General features: G+C 37.5%; 1 protein-coding gene and 4 non-coding genes across 7 annotated transcripts in view; 1 reads left to right on the top strand and 4 right to left on the bottom strand.

The window, feature by feature from the left end:
* The window catches only part of ClC-a (Chloride channel-a), a 65,956-nt gene extending 42,004 nt beyond the window's left edge, over positions 1 to 23,952 (top strand). For 2 of the 3 annotated variants that reach the window (XM_053763339.2, XM_053763338.1), the window contains 19 exons: positions 17 to 150; positions 966 to 1,122; positions 2,040 to 2,128; positions 3,257 to 3,378; positions 4,100 to 4,201; positions 4,707 to 4,809; positions 5,656 to 5,784; positions 8,060 to 8,222; positions 8,911 to 9,002; positions 9,465 to 9,603; positions 11,189 to 11,292; positions 12,018 to 12,218; positions 12,915 to 13,005; positions 14,332 to 14,476; positions 17,470 to 17,596; positions 19,931 to 20,047; positions 20,610 to 20,705; positions 21,064 to 21,150; positions 21,828 to 23,952. In XM_053763339.2, the coding sequence (XP_053619314.1) occupies positions 17 to 150; positions 966 to 1,122; positions 2,040 to 2,128; positions 3,257 to 3,378; positions 4,100 to 4,201; positions 4,707 to 4,809; positions 5,656 to 5,784; positions 8,060 to 8,222; positions 8,911 to 9,002; positions 9,465 to 9,603; positions 11,189 to 11,292; positions 12,018 to 12,218; positions 12,915 to 13,005; positions 14,332 to 14,476; positions 17,470 to 17,596; positions 19,931 to 20,047; positions 20,610 to 20,705; positions 21,064 to 21,150; positions 21,828 to 21,992 (2,363 nt within the window). In that variant the 3' untranslated portion in view covers positions 21,993 to 23,952. The remainder of the gene's footprint in view (positions 1 to 16; positions 151 to 965; positions 1,123 to 2,039; positions 2,129 to 3,256; positions 3,379 to 4,099; positions 4,202 to 4,706; positions 4,810 to 5,655; positions 5,785 to 8,059; positions 8,223 to 8,910; positions 9,003 to 9,464; positions 9,604 to 11,188; positions 11,293 to 12,017; positions 12,219 to 12,914; positions 13,006 to 14,331; positions 14,477 to 17,469; positions 17,597 to 19,930; positions 20,048 to 20,609; positions 20,706 to 21,063; positions 21,151 to 21,827) is intronic. The other variant, XM_053763340.1, reaches the window with a different exon arrangement.
* On the bottom strand, positions 6,329 to 6,410 carry TRNAS-GCU (transfer RNA serine (anticodon GCU)). Its single transcript has one exon. It is a non-coding gene; the product is annotated as a tRNA-Ser (tRNA).
* TRNAS-GCU (transfer RNA serine (anticodon GCU)) lies at positions 6,876 to 6,957 on the bottom strand. Its single transcript has one exon. It is a non-coding gene; the product is annotated as a tRNA-Ser (tRNA).
* TRNAS-GCU (transfer RNA serine (anticodon GCU)) lies at positions 9,861 to 9,942 on the bottom strand. Its single transcript has one exon. It is a non-coding gene; the product is annotated as a tRNA-Ser (tRNA).
* On the bottom strand, positions 10,406 to 10,487 carry TRNAS-GCU (transfer RNA serine (anticodon GCU)). The gene has a single exon. It is a non-coding gene; the product is annotated as a tRNA-Ser (tRNA).
* Positions 23,953 to 23,977: the final 25 nt, after the last annotated feature.

Genomic DNA, 23,977 nt, shown 5'->3' with positions numbered 1-23,977 from the left:
CCTATTCTGATTTCAGGGTCGGGAATCCCGGAGATGAAGACTATCCTCCGAGGAGTGCACCTGAAGGAATACTTGACGTTCCGCGCGCTGATATCCAAGCTGGTCGGCCTCACCGCCACTCTTGGGTCGGGCCTGCCTTTGGGGAAGGAGGTGAGTTTAATATTCACATGTGGCTCTACAGAATTCTAGTTGATAGAATCTAAAATTCTTTTTTTTTATACTACTAAGTATGAAAACAGGCATGCGGCCCACCTGATGGAAAGCGGTCACCGCAGCCTATGGACGCCTCCAACACCAAGGGCATCACGTCTTCTAATGTTTTAGTAAAATGGATACTAAAATTTATTTAATACCCTATGGGTGCCCAAAGGGAAGACCGCGAAAGAGATGGCAGGATAACTTGGCTGATATCCTGTGGGGGTGACAGCATACTACAAACATATTTTTTTGGAATTAGGAAGGGGTGATCTTTGCCCAACAGTGGGACACATTAAAAAAAAACTAATAAAACAATAATTATTCCATTTTCTCAAAGCTCGCAGTTCGCAGTTCCCGCGTTGGCCCATGTTTGACCATAGCTCATTAACTATTATCTATTCCAAATATCATGAAAATCGGCCCAGCGATTGCCATGAAAGCGTGACAGACTTTAGCATTTACAATATTAGTGTGGATTAAGTACTTTTCGTATATTAAAATTTTCACATTTTCAAACATTTAATTTTAACATTTAAATAATTCACTTCGATATAGATTATACTAATAAGACCCAACTACAATATGTTGCGTGTTGCGCCGGCGCCTAAAAGCGTGTTGCGCCGCTTCTTCTTCACCTGCGCTTAGGAAATCGGCAGTAGACTTAGTTTTAAGCAAATTTTTGACGTCAATAAGTGATGTCTATCATTCTAAATTGAAGGAATTTGATAATAATACAGTTTTGAGTTATAAATATACGTTTTTTTCAGGGTCCGTCCGTGCATATAGCGTCGATGGTGGCGGCCCTACTCTCCAAGCTGGTGACGAGTTTCCAAGGCATCTACGAGAATGAATCACGGACCACAGAAATGTTGGCCGCGGCCTGCGCCGTCGGGGTGGCCTCGTGTTTCGCTGCGCCTGTCGGAGGTAGGATTTGTGATTGACTCTCATCCTCGTGTGTTACCTTTTCATTCGGAGCTGTGACGCCCCGAAACCCAGGGTTCGTGTAAAAAAAAAATGAACCATTAAATTTTGAAGATTAGGCTATGCTTTCACAACCGGCTGCCTGTCTGACGTCAACCCTCTTTGAGGATGCTATAGTTGCCTATCAGCTGTTAAGGCATTTGCCCCTTAGTCGCCTCGTGTGACATCCACGGGAGGATTTGGAGTCGTAATAATGTAAGGTACAAAACCACATGCTACAAAATTATAATTGACTCTCCCTTGATTATTTTCACAAATAAAAAAAAAATAAAACTAGATATAGCCGAAAATAGGTAAGATACACAAAGGTTTAGCCGATCATAAAACAGGCTACTCCTGGATGTAACCAGCTGAAACCGGCTGCAACTGGATCTAGCCGGCTAAAACTATTTGTAGCCGCACTTGAGGGTTTAAATCATCTCTTGCTATTGCTGCGTCGGAATTTCGTAAAATCTTCTCTTACTGCTTCAAATTTGCTTTATAAGTTCCCCAAATTTCGTCTTTCTGTGTTCATCAGTGGTTGTGCGGTGTCTGTCAGAATGAAAGAACTTATTTTAAAACAAGTTTATTTGTTAGACAAATTAAAAACCCCCCCACCAACTTTTGAACGGCTGAACCGATTTTGATCAGACATATCTAAGAACTACCGCATAAAAATTAGCTATCAAATAATAAAACCGCATCCAAATCGGTTTCGCATCCAAACAGACAGACACAATTAGCTGTCAAACTTGTAACACGGATATACCATCAAAAACATGCTGTAAAAAACCCAAGTCTCACAGCTCAGTTTTTCTACCGTGAAAAATTGTGAGATCCGTGTAATACCAAGTCGGCTTACAATAAATTTTACGTTTCAGGTGTTCTATTCTCAATAGAGGTAACCACAACATATTTTGCCGTCCGAAATTACTGGCGTGGATTCTTCGCGGCGTGTTGCAGCGCCATTGTGAGTGTTTTGATGGCCTTATTTGTGTAATCTCATTTGTTTTGAAAATGATAACGTTAATTAATTTATCTTTGTTAATTAAAAAACATGAATTGAATCGTGGAAATTCCTATATCTTAATATGTCTGGCTGAAGGATTAAGAACACAATGATATTTTAATATCACTTTTATTAGTATTTAGTCTTCTTCATAGTCGTATTCCTCATGGCTTAGGGTCGTGTTTGTTACGTGGAATGAAAAACACACAACAACTTTCTTGGCATTATTAATGGAGTGGTTTGCCATTGCCTTCTCCATTTCACACACAAGTTAATAAGAATCAACCAGTGCAGGTTTCCTCACGATGTTTTCCTTCACCGGAAGCAAGTGGTGGACGATGAAAACTATTAGACATGAGTCAGATTGGTATAGAAACTCATGTGCCACGAATAGGATTCGAACCTGGGACCTTTCGATCCACAGGCAGGCGTCTTAACTATTACACCACCACCGCCTCCGCCACCATTTTTTCCTGTAATTATGGTTATTTATTTAATCCTGCTAATGTTATAAATGCGAAAGGTTGTGTGGATGTATGTATGTTTGTTACTCTTTCACGCGATATCTACTGGACGGATCGTTATGAAATTTGGTACACGGGTAGAATATAAACTGGAATAACACATATATTAATAAATATATTAGGACAAATCACACAGATTGATCTAGCCCCAAAGTAAGTTTCGAGACTTGTGTTATGGGATACTAACTCAACGATACTATATTTTATAACAAATACACATATAGATAAACATCCAAGACCCGGGCCAATCAGGAAAAGATCATTTTCTATCATGACTCGACCGGGGATCGAACCCGGGACCTAGAGGGCCACCGATGTCGTCAAATCGTTATGAAATTTGGTACAAGGGTAGAATATAAATTGGAATAACACATGTATTTGTTATAAAATATAGTATCGTTGAGTTAGTACCCCATAACACAAGTCTCTGACTTACTTTGGGGGTTAGCTCGATCTGTGTGATTTGTCCTAACTAAATTATTTATTAAAAAGTAACTGCTTCACTGAAAAATTAACCCGGACCTAAGTTAATCAGAGTGAGACAGATAATGTTGTTGCGTCGCAGATGTTCCGACTGCTGTCGGTGTGGTCGGGCGCCACGCCGACCGTGAAGCCCCTGTTCCCCACCACCCTCCCGCAGGACTTCCCCTTCGACCCCCAGGAGTTCGCCGTCTTTGTCCTTCTCGGGTGAGTTTCGTTATATGTGGTCGTCCAAATCAAAAGGGAACTTATGGCGCCCGGCATTTACGCCATTATTGCCGTTGTTTTGTATTCGAACAACGGCCACATACGGGTCAATAAAGACCTAAGTGCCAACCGCCATAAGGTCCCTTTTGATTTGGACGACCACATATTTTAAAGAATATAAGGCGATTTCAACTCTGGCTGAGAAATAAAATAAATAAATATCATTTATTTCAGGCATATAAGAACATATAGGCATTATGATATAATAAATCAAAATCAAATCATTTATTCAGAAATTAGGCCTTCACAGGCACTTTTTCACGTCATATTCTAAATTAAATGATGTTTACCAAAGCTACAAACTACGTGCATTTCGGAACGACCACAGTGTTGGTCCCTATTATGCCAGAAGGGCTTACCATATAATTTAGAAAATCGTTATAAATTTTTTTTTACATTAATACTACTTCATGACAACTATTAATAGTCGCCAGTCCTATTAATATTATAAATGTGAAAGTTTATGAGGAAGTGTGTATGTATGTATTTTGTTACTCTTTCACGCAAAATCTACTAAACCGATTGTTATGACATTCGGTACACGGGTAGAATATAACCTGGAATAACACATAGGGTAATTTTTATCCCGAAGTTCCGACGGGAGCGAAGCCCCGAGGCGCATCTAATCGTATATATATAATCCTGTATATTTTATTTACAGAATTGTGTGCGGGTTGCTGGCAGCGTTCTGGGTATTCCTGCACCGGCAATATGTGCTGTTCATGAGAAACACCAAGACATTGAGTAATTTCTTGCAAAAGAAGTGAGTTTCTAATTTTACATTAACTATCGGCCCGTCCTGGCTTCGTTCGGGTTATTAAATTAAACACCAAAAATTTCCTCTTGAATCATCCTCTATTTGAAAAACCAGGATCAAAATCTATTGTGTATTTTTAAAGATCTGAGCATACATATGGATGGACAGACAGCGGGACGTGACTTTGTTTTATACTATGTAGTGATAGCGATGACTTTCCACAAGAAGCATACTTTAGATAAGCTAAAGTATGTTTTGTCACTATAGCACTTTACAATATTTGACATTATAATGATTGATATATATATATATATATATGATAGATCAAGACAAAGAATACTTTATCTTCAAATATGCTTTATATATTTTTTATGAATAACAATACTTTTTGTTAGCACACTTGAAAAAATAATATTTATAGGTTTTAAATTCATATATCATTAGTTATTACTGATGAGCCTAATCGGTGGTTCGTCCGCGTGGAATTTACAATGTCATTTTCTCCTTCCAGCCGTTTTATCTACCCAGGCTTCATGACCTTGGCTGTGATGTCAATATTCTTCCCTCCCGGCATCGGGAAGTACATGGCTGCTGATTTAGGAAACCAGGGACAGGTAATAAAGATATACTAGCTCTTGCCGACGACTTCGTACGCGTGTAAAAGCTGCTGATTGTCGGTTCCCGTGGGAATTTTGTAATTCTTGTTTCCCTACACTCGACAAGGACATTACATACATTCTTTCAGCTTTCTCTGTTTCAGATAGCTATAGGTGCTCAACACAGCGTGTTACCAATTGTTATAACTCATTTGTTGTCTATTTTCTTAAACAAATTGTTGATAAAAGAGTGCCAAAGACAGCAAGTGTTACATAACATTTTTTAACACGCTGTGTTGCTTATATTATTATATATAAAATAATGATTAATGTATTAACTAAGCTGAATCGACCTGATATTTTTAGTAGAAATCAACTATTGTATATTTTTTATGAATTTCAGTGATTTTCCAAATTCAAATTCAAATCATTCAGAAATTAGACCTTCACAGGCACTTTTTCTTGTCAATTTTTATATTTATAGTTATTATCTTACAAGCTACAAACTACTGGCATTTCGGAACGACCACTGCTGAGAAGAAATGCCGAAAGAAACTCATTTGAACAGTGTTGGTCCCTATCATGCTAAAAATGAACCTGTGAATCAACCGACTGAATTGTCAGATTGATGACATTAGTGACACTATCTAGTGTGGTATAATCTGTTGAAATATTTATTTTTCGCTGAGTAATAAAAGAGATTGATAATTAGTGTGTGTGTAAATACAAAGCGCCTAAAGTCGTTAACTTTATAAATAGTGCAATCCTCTTAGAGTGTCGACTCGGGCGAATTAAATTAGGGTTGAGCAGAAGTTATCCGGCGTACAGACGGTAGTAGAGCAATAAAGTAGCGCGCACGCGCAGGTGCACGCGCTGTTCGCCAACTTCACGTGGGGCGACGCGCTCAGCGCGCAGCAGGCCGCCGTCGTCTCGCACTTCGAGACGCCCGAAGTCAACTACTTCGGCTGTCTCGTCATCTACTTCTTCTCCATTGTGAGTAGCTGGTTCATTTTTACTAGCTTCGTATACTACTTCAGCTGCTTCGTCATATTCTTCTTGTCCATTGTGAATCACTGGTTCATTTTTACCATTTTTACTAATTTTATCCAACTACTTCAGCTGCCTCGTCATCTACTTCTCTATTGTAAGTAGCTTGTTCATTTTTATTAATTTTGTCATCAACTTCATATGCTTTGTCATCTACTTCTTCTCCATCATGAGCAGCTGATTTTTTATCATTTTTACTAGTTTTGTCAACTATTTCATATGCTTTGACATAAGTTGGAATGCAATCCTCATTCTGTCACATCTCATCAGTTTATATATTTTTTTAATCTCTCATAACCAATGGAGGAAAATATAGAAGAACTTTGCTCAACAGTCTAGCACAGAAATAAACTATTTAAAAAAATGTATTTTTATTGACATGTCTCTGCTTTAACTGATTGTAAAATTCTTCGACAACCTTCGTGGTTAAAGGTAATCGAAGAATTCAATTCATTAGCCAATCATGTAATGTGAAAGAACTAAAAAATCTCGACGAGGATGGGATTCGAACCCACGCGTGCAGAGCACATTGGATTAGCAGTCCAACGCCTTAACCACTCGGCCACCTCGTCTTGTGAACACTCGTTGTAAACATATATTAGCTGCCGATGTATGTTTATTTGTACAGCTGGCTAATTATACTTTGTTGCACAAATAATATATAAAAATTCATTCCCGCTATGGCCCATAAGATTTCGGTTTTTTTTTTCGTGTGATTTGTCATAAGCTTTTGATTGTATTTATCAACCTAAACGTATTGAAATTTTATAACTTTCATCACATACCAATAAAACTATAGCATACTTCCCTTATGTATAAATGACATGAATGTGACCGTAGTTCAAAGAGGTAAAACCAATAAATTTTAATCTGATTACGAGTTTTGAAAGATAGATGGTACCGCAGGGATCTCCATTAGGTCCATTATAATTTTAGTATCCAAAAGTTTGTTATTTATTTATTTGAATTTCCTTTACAAATACAATATGCGAAATACTAATCAAACTAGTACCAGAAAAAAAGAACAAAAAAAATCTCGACGAGGATGGGATTCGAACCCACGCGTGCAGAGCACATTGGATTAGCAGTCCAACGCCTTAACCACTCGGCCACCTCGTCTTATTTAAAAAGTAAAAACTTATTGCTTATTACTATTTGGTAAATGTGTTTGTTTGTACAGTTGGCTAATTGGAACTAATTCATGATTCGTGCCTTCTTTTATTAGTTCGTGACTTGAGGAGCCTTCGGTAGACCTGTAATAATATAATGCTAATTAGCTTTAATAAGTACCTGAAATTATACTGATTGTCATTCAACATACGGTGACTCTTCTGTCTTCTTCCATGAAAACACATCATCCGCAAAGAATTCGCGAAACCGTGGAGTACTCGACAGAGGACTACAGTTAGTAATATTATAAATACGGCATTTTATTTGTTTGCTACCTCTTCACTACTATCTTCTTGAAATTTTAGATAAGTGTAGTTAAGACTACCGTGTAGTTACGACATAGGGTGCCATTCATCCGTTCCCGTGGGAATTCCACGCAGATGGAGCCGCGAGCGAAAGCTTCTCATGAATTAAGAATGAAAGAATTGCGAATTTAGATAATTACTAAGAATTACGAAATTTCATGTCAACAAACACCTGACATATTTTTGATTTTGACATGTGTGTTTTATTCCACCTCCTACTCTCTCCCAACTCTCAGCCATGAGGAATACGAATATGAAGACGACGATGAGCAAGATACATTTTCAAAATGATACTGCTCTGTCATCCTCGGTAGATTTCCTTAAAAAAATAAATAAATATACCTGTTAATATAATAGGTATATATATATATATATATATATATAAATATATAATAGAATAATATACCTTACACCTATAATTATTTATATACCTTACATAAATAGTATAATATACCTTTACACAATTACGGTGTATTGTTAGTGCAATATATTCTATGCATAATTGATCTTTACTGAAGTGAACTTTAGTTCAGTTTTTTATATATATATATTATATTATATATATATACACCTATATATATATATATATATATATTTTAAATAGTATAATATACCTTTACACAATTACAGTGTATTGTTAGTAAAAAACTGAACTAAAGTTCAGTTAGTGCAATATATTCTATGCATAATTGATCATCATCTGACATATTTTTCCCAAGACTAAACCAAATCATGTGACATCACAGTACTTCCTGAGTATGGTGTCGTGCACGCTGCCCGTGCCGGCGGGTATCTTCGTGCCCGCGTTTAAGATGGGCGCCTCCCTCGGCAGATTTACTGGGGAAATAATGCATTATTTCTGCCCCTTGGGAGTTGCTTATGGTGGACATATACAGAAGATATTGCCAGGTAAAGAAAACTTTGAAACCACCCTTTAACCGCCCGTGTATGTCGTGCGTCTGGGATCATCATATCAAGTGTTAACACATTCGATATGATGACGGTGATCCCAAACGTAAATTGCTAACACTGATAGAGTTGCTAACACTGGTGTCACATTTTATTCAAGTCGCCTAAAGGCATCTGTCATTACTTTTACGACTACTTACCGCCATCTAGTGGCAGGTAGTCGCATACGCACTAGTGAACTAAACTGTCCACCTGTATGCAGGTTTGTGCAGGTTTACTCACGATGTTTTAATAATGAGTCAGATTGGTATACAAACCTCATATGGGCCGATTAGGATACGAACCTGAGACCTTTCGATCGGCGGGCGTCTTAACCTACCATCGCTTACACTACCATCGCTTCTGGGAGAAAAAGCTGTAAATTTTGTTGTGATATAACGCTCTTTATACCATCTACTGTACTACCTATGTTCACGAAATGAATGAATTTGAATTTAAATTTTAATCTTAACGAACAGATAATATATGGCATTTCATATGATGATGAATATAAATTGACATCCTTGTTACACCCCCACCTACATACGAAAGTTCGTACAAAGCACCCGGCGATTTGTTGTATCCTTTTAATGTTGCGAGCAACAAGTAGTGTTTTCAGAAACTCGACTTAACTTTTCCCATGTTGCAGGTGGCTACGCTACTGTGGGCGCAGCAGCGTTCACAGGGGCTGTCACTCACACCGTGTCGACTATAGTTATAGTTAGCGAGATGACTGGACAGGTAAACATATTGATTGATAACAAAAAAAAACATTTTCAGACTCAAAAGTACCGTGAAAAAGGAAATAAAAAAATGACTTTAGACGGAACTCTGTTCTTTCTTTTCGAGTGTGTTATTGCTAATACTGCTGTCAGATTTTATTCAAATCGCCTAAAAGCATCTGACATGAGTATTCCGACTACCTACCGACATCTAGTGGTAAGTAGTCGCACTAGAGAACTTAAAATGTCAACCAGTGTGCAGGTTTCCTCACGACGTTTTCCTTCACCGGAAGCAAGTGGTGGTCAATGAAAACTACTACACATGAGTCAGATTGATATACAAACTCACCTTATATAGACCCGTTTATGAATAGGGCCAACTGGCAAATAGCTTCAGGCAAATTGATCTAGCTGTTAGCTTATCTGTCAGATCACAATATGACTTTTTATCAGAATGTGGTATAACAGGCGCTGTTTTCAGGTGACCCACATACTGCCAGTGATGGCGGCAGTCCTAGCCGCTAATGCAGTGGCCTCTCTTCTACAACCTTCGTGTTTCGACAGTATTATATTGATCAAGAAGCTGCCCTATCTACCTGATCTACTCTCTTCTGCTAGTCGTGAGTACATTCTTTACTGTTTCTTATGGTCGGAGAGAGACGGAGATAATTTTTGAACATTGGTAGTTTTTGTTATACTCTCTGTCTTTTATCTTAACATTCCCATTCCCATTAAAATCGATGAACTCTATTGAACAACGGTCAACAAACGGCTACATCAGAAGTTCCGGGTTTGAATCTTAGTGAGATAAAGTTGGGATATTTTTTAGTCTGACCTTGGATCTTAGATGCTTATAAATAAAAATAAAATGAAATCTCGACGAGGATGGGATTCGAACCCACGCGTGCAGAGCACATTGGATTAGCAGTCCAACGCCTTAACCACTCGGCCACCTCGTCTTGTGAACACTCGTTGTAAACTTATATTAGCTGCCGATGTATGTTTATTTGTACAGCTGGCTAATTATACTTTGTTGCACAAATAACATATAAAAATTCATTCCCGCTATAGCCCATAAGATTTCGGTTTTTTTTTTTCGTGTGATTTGTCATAAGCTTTTGATTGTATTTATCGACCTAAACATATTGAAATTTTATAACTTTCATCACATACAAATAACTACTTTAGCATACTTCCCTTATGTATAAATGACATGAATGTGACCTTAGTTCAAAGAGGTAAAATCAATAGATTTTATTCTGATTACGAGTTTTGAAAAGTAGATGGTACCGCAGGGATCTCCATTAGGTCCATTATAATTTTAGTATCCAAAAGTTTGTTATTTATTTATTTGAATTTCCTTTACAAATACAATATGCGAAATACTAATAAAACTTGTACCAGAAATAAAATTAAAAAAATCGACGAGGATGGGATTCGAACCCACGCGTGCAGAGCACATTGGATTAGCAGTCCAACGCCTTAACCACTCGGCCACCTCGTCATGTTTGTCACCTTCAAAATATGCAATCAATTGCACATACAATTTTTATTGTTAGCACATAAAAATCTTTATGTAAAATAATTATTTATACAGCTATATCAGGTTTGGCAGCCTTTTAGCAATTTAATTTTCGTTGTCTTATTAGAATTGCTACATTATAATTTGAACACCTGTATGTACCCAATAATCCTTATCTTCTTCATAGTCGTATTCCTCATAGCTGAGGGTCGTGGTCATTACGTGGAATGAATTACACACAACAACTTTCTTGGCATTATTAATGGAGTGGTTTGCCATTGCTTTCTCCATTTCACACACAAGTTAATAAGAATCAACCAGTGTGCAGGTTTCCTCACGATGTTTTCCTTCACCAGAACCAAGTGGTGGTCGATGAAAACTACTATACATGAGTGAGTGAGATTGGTATACAAACTCATGTGGCACGAGTAGGATTCGAACCTGGGACCTTTCGATCCACAGGTCTTCACCATTACACCACCACCGCAATAATCCTTATATATATTATAAAAACAAAGTCCTCTGCAACATCTGTCTGTCTGTTTGTGATAATTTCGAAAACTGCACGGGTTTTAATGCGGTTTTCACTAATAGATAGACTAACTTTGCTACACACCTGCGGAACCACACGCAATAGAACTGCAATACTGTAGGCTTTTAATAAAGTATGTATGTGTTCCCAGGAATGTATGATATCTGTGTTGAAGATTTCATGGTGCGAGACGTCAAATATATATGGAACAGGATGACCTTCCAGCAGCTTAAGGATCTGCTCAAAGAGAATAAGGTACATCTTCTTCTTGTTATGCTACCAAACAGGCAAACTGTCGTACGGGGCCCACCTGAGGGGAAGTGGTTACTTGAACCTATGGACCATAAACACTAGGGATGTCACACACGCATTTCAACATTATTGTTGAGTGTGTTATCGCTAACACTGGTGTCAGATTTTATTTATGTCGTGTTGTTAAGCTTTAACCTTACTACATCCCCCTGCCCTCTGGTGATATTTCGTGATTTTTACTGAACCACCCTTTCGATCCTCACGTGATTATTGGACGACCCCCAGGCAGAATTATCTAGCAGATTTTAGCATTTAGTTTATATGACAGAGCATCATCAGCATATAGAGTGTGTTATTACTAACACTGGTATCAGATTTTATTCAAGTCGCTTAAAGGCATCTGACATGATTTTTACGACTACTTACCGCCATCTTGTGGTAGTAGTCGCATACACACTAAACTGTCCACCAGTGTGCAGGTTTCCTCACGATGGTTTCCATCACCGGAAGCAAGTTGTGGTCTATGTAGATTACTATATATGAGACAGATTGATATACAAACTCATATGGCAAGAGTAGGTTACGAACCTAAGATCTGTAGATCCACTTAACTATTACTCCATCACCGCTTCAATACACAATATAACAGATTACAATATAATATTTTATCAGAAAGTGGTGTGAAACCGGCTCTTAGTTTTCCATTGATGGTATACTTTTTCTGGCAGGCAATAAAAAGCTTCCCGCTGGTGGACAGCCCAGCGTCCATGGTGCTGCTGGGCTCCATCCACCGCTGGGAGCTGGTGCGGGTCATCGAGAGGCAGGTGGGCCGCGAGCGGAGGCTGCAGATAGCGGCGCGCTGGCAGCGGGAGGCGGAGGCCCGCAGGAGGACCGAGGAGGCCCGCAAGAGGAGGCCTTCCAGGTTTGAGGTGGGTGTGGTGTGGCATTGACATGTTTTCATGTTTTGAGTGTAATCATATAATGCTTTAATATTAATGTCATTTAATACATACAAAAAATTTTGAATCTATCTAAAATTTAGAACCTATTTAGTTTTTGCTAATAATGAAATGAAATCAAAATATGAATCGCCTTTTTCATTAGCATGTGATCATAATGATAGTATGTTTGCGTATGCCTTTAGACTATGTACTTTATATGTACTCACACTGTCATATTACTGGGAAAATATATATAAGTATACATAAAAAAGTTTACGTATAAATAATGGCAAGCCCTTCTGGCATGATACTCTGTTTGAATTAATACTGTTAAAATTAATTAAATTTATTTTTAATTAGTTAAAAATTAAGATGATGAAATAAATAAATAATTTCTTCTCAGTAGTCTTCTTCTTCTTAGGGTTTCGATGGTAAACACTAAATTGTTGCGGCCCAGAAATTAGCCACCCTAATCGCGTTGTCGGTGGCATCCATTAGGTCCTCCTGCGTGCAGTTATTTGGACACACAGGCCATGTAGTCAAGTAGGCCATTGTTTGCAACGAACAGCTCAAATTTCAGTTTCTCAATTCTCAGTAATGGTCGTTTACAGCTTTGGTAAATATGAATTAATTTATCTGATCTCATCTGACCTAACCGACGGATGTGATTCGATTTGATTCCAGGTGACTCCAGCACCCGACATGCTGCAAGCCCCGGGGGGCATGGTCCGCGGCACCTCGCTCACCAGCAAGGAACCAGGCGGACTGTTGCCATGTGAGTTGACACGTCTTTTGCTGTTGCTTGTAACAACTTTACTGTCATAAAAGTCATGCTTTGAGCGACTTATATAAAATCTGACACGACGTGTGACTAACACACTCGAAAATAACGAATTTGCACGTTAATAAATACATAGATTAAAATTAATCTGAATTGAGAACTTCTCAATAGAAATTACATCTCATTGAGAAGTGTCCTATAATATCTATAATATTACACTTTCAAGTAGAAATGAAAAGTTTTCATTTCAACGTACGAAAACGCAGTTGTATGAAGCTTTGCCTCTGTTCCGATACCTTACTCGTGTGGCATCGACGTGTGCGCATAGCAACTCGCAGATGCGCAGGCGTCGGTGACGGGCATATGGTCCGATCGATGACAATGCTGTCATGATTTAAAGCCACGTTGTAGCGATGCTAATTATTTACACTATAGTGGCCTATTCGACACAAATCCAAAAAAATTACATGTGCAATGACGGACTTATCCTATGTAAGGATCTGTTACAGTCCATCGGCAATAAGCTGAGTATGTTCTGCAATTGTTATTTGAATTACTAGCTATTGCTGCTCCGCCCGTGTTAGTCTATATTTGACCTCAGATCATTAACTATATCTATTCCAATAAAGACAAAGATTATTTATTTGCAAAAACATGAGTTTACATTTTTTTACAATGTGGTGTTAAAAGAAGAACTAAATTCTACATGTTTCACCGTCCACGGGTATGCAAATTTAAATGGAGATCATGCAATCATCCCACAAAACAAAATCGAACAAATAATTTTTTTTATTAAATTAAAAAATATATTGGGACAAATCACACAGATTGAGCTAGCCCCAAAGTAACTTCGAGACTTGTTATGGGATACTAACTCAACGATACTATATTTTATAACAAATACATATATAGATAAACATCCAAGACCCGGGTCAAACAGAAAAAGATAATTTTCCAACATGACCCGACCGGGGATCGCTTCCGGGACCTTTTGGTTCAGTGACAAGAACTTTACCACTGCGCCACCGAGGTCGTATCTGAGTCTATCATTAAAAAAATCGTTCAAATTATAATAACATTTATCAATCAGTAAGGACCTGAAGTGCTTTTTAAATAAATAGATCAACTAACAGGCAACAACATTCCCAAGGAGGGGCGACAGCAGGATGTAAATTCACAGCCGACTCTTCGAAGAGGTTTAATTTTTTATACCGGGCTTCAAGGCGTCACAGCCCCAGACGAAGGCGAAAATACGAAAAATCTGTGAAAGAGATCTATACATACACTAATAATGAATGATCAATCCGTGTTTATTCACAGCGCCAGGCCAGTTGTTCCGTCCCAAGTCGATCCTGAAGAAGACGAACTCATTCACCCTCTCGAGAGGGCTAGCTTCCCCTACCACCAACGCCCCCCTCTCCCCCCAGCCTTCGGTGTATACTACCGTGACTGGAGCAGAAACCAGGTATATACATGCACATCTCATAATTTCTGTATTGGAGAAATCCTACCTACGCTTATAACGACTACACACTTTGCAATCTGACTTGCAATTTGTTACAAGCGCGGTTGCAGGCGCTCTACACACTTCAATGACTTCGCTTGCAACTTAGATTGGGACCATAAAGTAACTATTTTAATCTTCTTTGTCTATGGTTGTCTGGTAGATAAACTAAAGACAAAAAAAAACTGGATTATTTACTTAATTTAAATATTGTTTATTTCGTATGTATGTACGTTTTTGTGATTTTTTTTAAGAAATAGATATTTAAAAACTGCGTCTTATACCTTTAGCTAAAATATTTTTTTTTACTAAAATGGCAATATTAAAAGCGGCAAAACTTTCTTGAAGTGGTAACATTGTAACGCCACGCATTATGACCTCTTTAGTCATATCGCGTGCGCGCCGGCATGATTTTTATTTCTTTCATTCTAAATTCAAAATTTTAAATTATTGTTCCACTTGATATTTTGAAATCACATTTTGACTCATTCATTACCATAACGATATCGGCACGTACCACACGTACGCTGTTATAATAATAAAATATATATATAATAAAATATCTTAAATTATTTATAGACCCTTGAAGGGGTCTGTATTTTATTTATTAATTATATTATTATATAACCTTTGCCTATCAACCCTACCTGAGATTACCCTACCACCTAACAACATGAAGCCCAAATTGCAAACAACCTTGACACTCTTCATTTTGCAATTCGCTTGTAATCAATTGTTTAATAGCGACAGATCGCAAGCCTAATTGCAAAGTGTGAGAATACCCAGAATAACGGCAATAAAGGTTATAATCTACATCGCTTCTTTCCAACTAGTAAAATCGAATACTTTTTCTATTATTAAAAAATAAAAATTATATGGAGCTTGCATCACAGTGACGTCATAAGCACCGTCACTATTTTTGGATTCGAAATGCATTCGCAATATATTTTAATGACGATAGAAAATAGTAAATTACGCAGTAAATAACACTGATCAATTAAATTGACGTTTAATTTTTGCATTTTCTTTATTTAAGTAAACTTATATATTTATTCTTGTATCCTGTCATGTGATTAATTGAAGGAATAAAAGTTGGAATTGAAGGAATAGTTGAAAGGAATAACGTTTCGCACCTCGATTTGTTTTTTTTTAGTTATGACATAAGCATAAAAGTCGCGTTTTTAGTAAACGTGACTTTGTATCTCTGTCTGTAGGTTATATAACCCAACCAGCGGATATTGCGGATTTTAGAAAATATCTTGCTTGATATGTGTGCGTAGCGCGACTTTGCTATTTACATCTCATCATCGAGTCGACTCGCACTGAGACGCAGCTAACTAATCACAGTGCGCCATTGTTACACAACGACAACCACACCGCACTGTGATTGGTCCTTTGCGTCTCACTTCGAATCGATTCGATAGTAAGAAGTGAAATGCAAATCCACACTTCGCCATTCCGGCTATTTGTTGAATTTCTAATTAATTATAAATTTTTCATTCCGCTGCTATTTATGGAACTTTCTTTTGCAAGATTAGCTTTTCTTTCTATATGCTGTATGTCATGCATGCTTAGAACACTGCCAGAAGAACGCTCAGATAAAAGAGAGACTAATATCTATGTAAACAGAAGTACGTAACAATCTATTTAGCTATCCCTTTCAATTCTGTTTTGTTTTCTAGAGCTAGCCTACATAACAACGAACGAAAAACATCGTCATCTTCTTCTCCACCTCTTGCACTCTGTTGCCTCCCTCTCTACCGTGGGCATAGACAAACAAATCCATGCGTGTTGAATAAAAAAATCACGCTCCTCACTCAAAGGGAACGGCATAGGTATGGTCGTGTGGCTTGGTTGACATCATCGCCGCAAACTCATCCACAGAACGCACCTCGCGAAAAACATTATGACAAGTTATAGTAAATCAATTTATGAAAACAAAATAGGAAATATAGGAAGATTTTAGTCCAACCATTTATAATAAAAACTAGCATTTGCTTCTGACTTCGTATGTACTTAAATGTTTCGTTTTTTCCCCGTTCCCGTGGGATTTTCGAGTAATCCTCAGGAATCGTTATACCAATAGGGCAGGGATTATTTTCTTTGCATTAATTGGGCAACGAGGTGTAGAAACGGATGGTGGTACCGCGTTTCTCACTCATCTGCCTTCTGCCCCGCGTATGGTCACACAACTTTTGTTGAACAGAAAACTGGGCAATAGGGTTCTTCTCTGTTTTTACTACATGGTCGTGTCCATCACAATTGCCAATTTATATATATATATATATATATATATATATATATATATATATATATATATATATATATATATTTATATTTCAGCGCATATCTTCTATCACGCATTTCATAAAGCTTTCAATGTTGTTCAAATTGGTGTTTTCAATATTTGATCTAATTTTCCTTTTAGTTTCTAATTAAAAATTCTATCTTGCTATGCTTCGGAACATGAAGCCATTGGTTCCGACTGCATTTGTAGTCGTTAAATGTTATCAGCATTGGGCCCGCGTGGTGGGTCGTGCTTCTTATCCACCCATAAGGAAGGCCTGTGCCCCAGCAGTGGGAACGTTTAAATGGCTGATGATGAATTGTTATATTTTAACTTCTATACTTGATAATGTTTAACAAAGGCAAAGGGGCCGGCACCATTTCTACGTCGTCCTCCGTTGTTTCGACGTCCATCGACGACAATGCGAAATTGTATGGACTTTAGACGTACGTTGACGCACGTCAATGTCAAAACTTATTAAGTTTTACGCAAATTTTTGACGTCAATAACCGATGAGGATCGCTTATGTCATTCAAAGTTATTTAAAGAAATTTGTAATAGAATGCGGCGTGAAGGTTTATTTATCACGTGGACCCATGACGTCACAGCCGTGTGTGAACATGTGAAAATGTGAGGATGAGATACTTCTTTTCCTATTCTTCCTCAGGATCCGAGCAGCTTTCGAAGCAATCTTCAAACGATCGTCGATGCTGCAAGACGTGAATGATAATCACGATCCTGAAGCCCAAGACGGCTTGCCGAGGAGTCCTTCCATCAACAAAAAGGTGCAGCTGGTAAGTGAACCACCTATTGTTTTTTATAGCATAGTGGTTTACCTGATGGTAAGCAAACACCGCGGCCCATGGACACCAGCCGCCCGATATTGGCCACAGAAGCGTTGCCGACTTCTTGAGAAAACGATACTTTCCTTGATGGCCACAATGTCAAAACTATCATGGAACTCTGCTGAGGCAAGTCTATTCCATAGTTTTCTTCCTTGCCAAGCCCTTGCCTTTCTTCAATGCGTGAACAAATAAATCATATCCGTGCAGTAAAGCGTTGAGGAGTTCCATTGTCTAGCGCCGATCCTGGGTGCACTATCAGGGCATGCTTGTCATAATAATGAATTATCATGTCATCCGAACTAAACGTGCGTTAAAAAGCAACTCAATCGCCGGTTCATATCTGCCTCAAATTTTTGTTGCAATGTTCCACTCGAACTAACATGTTCACCGTCAATATCGTAATAAAACAACACAAAAACTGTGTCAATATGTTTAATGTTTTTCTAAATAAACAATATAGAGAGTTTTGCAAAACCAAATTAACAACAATTCAATTTCACAAATTTCATTCTCTCAAAATAACTCACGCACAAATTTAAGTATCCGTTTGAATTACTATCTTTTGCTGTACATTGCAAGTTGTCCAACTAAAAAATATATTTTGTAGTATTTTCATGAAATATTTATTATAAACCCTTATTAATTTACGAAACAATTTTCCTAAATGAAAAGCAATATTGCAACAAGCGCGTCACTTGGCCGATAAGGACTACGCGAAACAATTAAAGGACTATGCATAACGACATGACTCATACGAGAATATATAATAGTCGCGATTTTGTGACCACACTCATTCACGAACCAGTCACCCGCACGCTTGCACGATGGACATCAAACTATTCTTCACTCTCACAGTCCTGACTATCGTTGAAGCAGAGTTCGACGAAACATGTATTTGTAATAAGGAACAAATTGATTCAGAAAAGGATAATGTGTGGGGTTTCACTGAAAAACTTGTACAAAACGATTTGACAATTTTACCAGCTGTTTTGGGACCCCTAGTGCCTTGCGGGAACTGTTTGGACTATGACCGGAAGAAGCGCAATGCCATAGTGTTGCCAGAAATAACAGGGCCGAATCAGGAAACAGGAGTGCAGAAAAAGCAAGAAAGAAAACGAATTCGAAGGGCAAACATTATAAAAGACAAAATTTGTCCACTAGGCTATATCAGGATACTTCGCTTGTGTGTTCCAGATAACTATTTGAATCAGTGAAGTCTAAACCAAAAATTATGTGTTTATTATGCAAGCAATTTATATTGGAAATAAAACTCAGTATTTTATTGTAAAGATAAGGATCGATAAATAAAATTTTTAAGCTTTAATAAATGATATTGTGCCAATGCAGGAACATTATTGTAAACCATATAATATAATTATAACTAGCTTTTGCCCGCTGCTTCGCCCGCGTGAATTTCATAGTAAAATCTCGGTCATTTAAGAAAAATGAAGAGTATGTTTATACTACCAATTGTCAGCTTTTTAGTTTGATATTTGTATTAAGTAATTCCATACGATTTTTCACCCTCCTTTTGAAGGGGTTAAGGGTTAATATTCAGAAAAATCTGAATCACGTATTCATTAATTTGTAAACAACTAAAATCAAATTTTCAAGTCGCTAACTTCAATGGTTTATTTTCAAAATATTTTCACCCCCTTCGCGGTAGAATTTCCAAAAGTCTTCTCTTAGTGCTCACCTACACTCCCCAGGGAACCTACATGCCAAATTTCAGCTTCCTACGAACAGAAATTTCGGCTGTACGTTGTCTGTCACTCAATCAGTCACTCTGTAACGCAAGAGTTTTATATATATATAGATTTCAATCCGTAATAATGACTGATTTCCTCACAATATGTACGAGAATTCTAAAAACAATGAAAAATTATTCTTCACAGCAGCTTAGAAAAAAATTACAATCATTTTCTTTTAGAAGTCCTATGGCCACTCGGCCACCTTCCGCCATCTCGAAATCAGTTCTATATCGTAATACCCGTAATGCATGTCTTTCAGTAATTAATGACAATAAAGCTATACGCCTTCTTCATTTCACACACGAGTTCCCCTTCATCGGATGCTAGTGGTGGTCGATGATAACATGAGTGCCAGACTGGTGTACAAACTCACGAATAGGATTCGATCCTGGAACCTTTCGGTTCACAAGCGGCCGTGTTAACAATTACACCACCACGGCTTCAACAAATCGTCTCCAATAAATTACACAATATTGCTGCTAACTTTTCTTATGTAAATTTTCCTTTTTAAAATCTATCTATCTATTTACAGCCCCGTGAACGCGTGTGTGACATGTCTCCGGAAGACCAGAAGGTTTGGGAACAGCTGGAGATGGCAAAGGAGATAGACTTCGATCGCATGCTGCAGATAGCCAGAAAGCGGGATATGGTAAGATTTTTATGGTCCGATGTCTAAATCTGATCACCTCTGGGCCATAAAACACAGCGGCATCGCTCCCCCCCGGCAAACTGATGTTCATTGAAAAGTGGTCTTTAATGCGTCCCCAGTAAACATAATTTACATTGACAAAACGAGTGATGACAGCAAGTATTGTTCATGTAAAGTATTAGAGGTTAACCGCACTGCGATATGTCACCGCGCGGAATTTATTCACGCGAATTATTTACCGCATTCGTACCGTACTTCCTCGCGATTTTTTCACCGCATCTTACTAGAGTATTTGCACAAAATACTCTAGTAAGATTCACACAGAATTGCGAGAATTACTAGCCCGGTGATGTATTGTAGTGCGGACAAGACTAACCCGACCATCGAGACGATTGAGGTGAGGCACAGCTAACCAATCACAGTCCGCCATTGTGACGCAACGATAACCACACCGCAACCTGATTGGTTCGCTGCGTATCACTGCGAATCGACTTGATAGTGAGAAGTGAATTACAAAACCGCACTTCGCCCTTTGAGTATATTGTGAAAATTCAATGTCCAGCATCCTGACGACACGGACTATGAAGACGAGAACCTGTACATCTGCCACATCGACCCTGCGCCCTTCCAGCTGGTCGAGAGGACTTCATTGCTCAAGGTAATTACCACATGAGTGAGGAATCGGAACAGAGATAAAGCTTCTAAGGAACGTCCTAAATTGTTACCTTTTTCAGAAGGATTCAAAAGGAGGATAAAATAAAACTTTTGACTATCTATTTGCACTTTATTCCACTAAAAATAATTTGAAGTTCGTTAACTTTTACTGAGCAGAAGCACGAAACATTATACAGCCGTTGCGCACCCCTCGGCTTGTAAGAATATAATATAAATATGTTTAGTTTTAAAGCAGTATCACTTTTTATATTATTCAACCAAACAATGTTACATCTGTATAATTGTACCTATGTTCGACAAGTAAATGATTGATTGATTGTTTGATTGATTTATGATTGCAGGTCCACTCCCTGTTTTCGACGTTGGGCGTGAGTCGGGCGTACGTGACGGCCATCGGGAGACTTATTGGTGTCGTATCGCTCAAAGAGGTTGGTGATTTTTTTGTATATTAAATAATAAGTGCGACTCAGACTTAGGGTTAAGACCACGTCTTGCGTAGACCGGCAAATGTCTGGCTATGCCGCTCCAGCCTGGCCTGGAGCAAGGGGCAAACACAAGAAGTGCTAGCTTTATGTTGTCAAGCATGATATGCGCGCTAACCAGGTGTGACGTGGAGACGAAAAAGTGGACAAGCGGACCCTGGGCTCCGACGCTCAGCGGCTGAGGAAAGAGCCGGGCAAACGCTCAGATGTACCATCACTACATAGTACAATCGTCTACAACCAGACCCGAACTAGTTAATTCAGACTTCTTAAGTTTGTCTTAAGTTCGTCTTTATTGTCAGTACCTTTAACACCGCCATTTTTATGTTCTTCTCATTCTTCTCACATGTAGCTTTCGTCTTCTCATTCAAATTTTAATTTATCGGTACGATAAATAATTTTTTTCTTTTTTTGTTGATCTATGATTTACTACTACTAAAAAGAATTAAAAACCGTAAATGATGTATGTAATTACCAAAAAAAATACCGTTAGTCTGTCTCGCATTTGATCCATTTTTATGTTTCTTATTGCTTGCTTTTAATTCAATTCGATCGTAACATTTTAAAATAATTTTAATAGATTCTTCGTCTGCCATTATGTTAATTACATCCAATTCCCGCAGCTCCGCAAAGCAATCGAAGACGTTAACTCTGGAGTACTCACCCTGGCCACGAGACCCGAACCCCCGTCCACCCCGATGCCCACCCTCATCCGCGTCGTCAGCACCGAACCAGCGCCCCCTAGCGACAGCGAAACTGCCAAACTCACAGCCACCGGAGATAAGTAGACATTTCTAAACGATAGCGGGCCTAGTGTGCTACCTTGAGGTGTACCATATGGAAACTTTCGGTATTTTTAGTATTGCCATGTATTTTGTGAAATTCGTCACATATATTGGTCCAGTTTGGGGAAATAAACAGTTACTATCTCTCTAGATAGCTTTTAAAATACAAAAGAGTCCTAATGTTTTATGTTTTGTGAAGGCAAAGGGGACGCGTAGTTTACTGTACGTTTCTAGGGAGTTTTTTGAATGAGAGCGGACCTAGCACACTGCCTTGCACAAGCGTACCACACGACAAAGGCGATAGGCTTTACTAATTTCTAGTGACTTTTTAAAAACAAATGATAGAGGGCCTAATGTGCTACCTTGAGACATACCCTCGTTTCATAAAATCTAGTAGGTGACCACAGTAACATAAGCCTGGCCTATAAAATAGTGCAAATATGTCTGAATAGTTAAATTTTATCTATTTAATCATTAGAAAATTTCAATGTATCAAAAAAAAAGCTGTATCGATTTAACATTGACGTAGACATGAATCCCAGTCATTCAATACAAGATGATGCGGCTTTGACGAAAATATAGATAGGTTCTGACGTAATATTTAAGCATAATTGAGTGCCTTAGAGATTATACTTCACGTACTGTGAGAATAGTTTTAAATATTTCTTTTTACGTAATTAAATAAATGTTTTGTTGTAAATTGTATTTTAGGTAAACATGTTGCGTTTAGATGCGGTGCTTTTTTGAAAGAGTTTTAGTCACTATCACTAATTAATTTTTGTATATCTTTTTAACATGTTTTTTTTTGCATTTAATATATGAAACGGCTATGCATTCATTTAATTAAAAAAGTAGTAAAATTGTATTTCTTTGCATTTATTTATATATGTAGTTATTTGTATATTTTTCCGTCTAGTATTGAATAAATTTATAATCATGTTATTAAGATATACAAGGGTACATACAGTTAGTATGTACGCTTGATATAGTGCCTTAGATTTTCGATAGTGTATACGGGGTGTTAACGTTTCGACACAAGAAATATAGACAAAATTTATATAAATGCCATTTTATCTGCCTGTATATTTATGATTCATGGTCATTTTACATTATACATGTTTTAAATTATATTTTCTGTATATATACTATATTTTGATATATTTATTTAAAGTGATGATACCCTGTATACGGCCAATTTTGAAGGCTTGTGATTTTAAAATCATTCCAAAAGTTGTCTTTAGTTCTAGGTTATTTTAATTTTCCCAAGTACTCGACCGTCCTTTTAAAAAGGCTTCGCTTTTCATAAACTGTGTACGGAGGATTAGGGACACAATTTAGGAATGACAGTTGAATTATAAGGTCACAAAAAAGCGTTGTCCATTTGCAGCTAAGATATTTTAATTGATTTGATGATTAGACACAACGATAATATTGTGCCATTTTTGTGATAATTTGACAGTTTAAAATGTTTTGACAAGTGAGTCTCCTTTTTTTTTTGACATGTTTTTGTATTTAAAAAAATTTGTGATTCACAAATCATTTTTGTCCGTCCTGTCGGTCATATTTCTTAGTTAAATTTGGACAATAAACATATCATTAACAGCTTTAAATAGATACATGAGAAATCTATATATAATTCGTAAATATAGCTGTTGAATGAAGTAAATATTATCGTTTCCATTTTAGAAAAAAAAAGCAAATAATATTATCGAATGAAAATTCGATGTTAAATAAAATAAATTGATTATGAGTCGATTAAATTAATGTTCTGCTGTGTGGACTTGCTTCCTAGACTTCTGTGATGTTTATATTTTATTTATATTTATTGTTATAATAAAGATAGTGTTACTTTCTGGTCAGCATTATTTAATTCGCATTTGTTGTGCCTTCGTAAAAATAAATGAAAAAAATATTGTTGTGAAATCATTATACTGTATACGCAAATAAAATAATTTGAAATTTTCTCTGTATTTTTTAATATCGTCACA

This window comes from Plodia interpunctella, chromosome 23 (assembly GCF_027563975.2).
Source record: "Plodia interpunctella isolate USDA-ARS_2022_Savannah chromosome 23, ilPloInte3.2, whole genome shotgun sequence".
NCBI lineage: Eukaryota > Metazoa > Arthropoda > Insecta > Lepidoptera > Pyralidae > Plodia > Plodia interpunctella.
The sequence above is the reverse complement of the archived record's forward strand: the minus strand, read 5'-3'. Positions and strand labels throughout refer to the sequence as shown.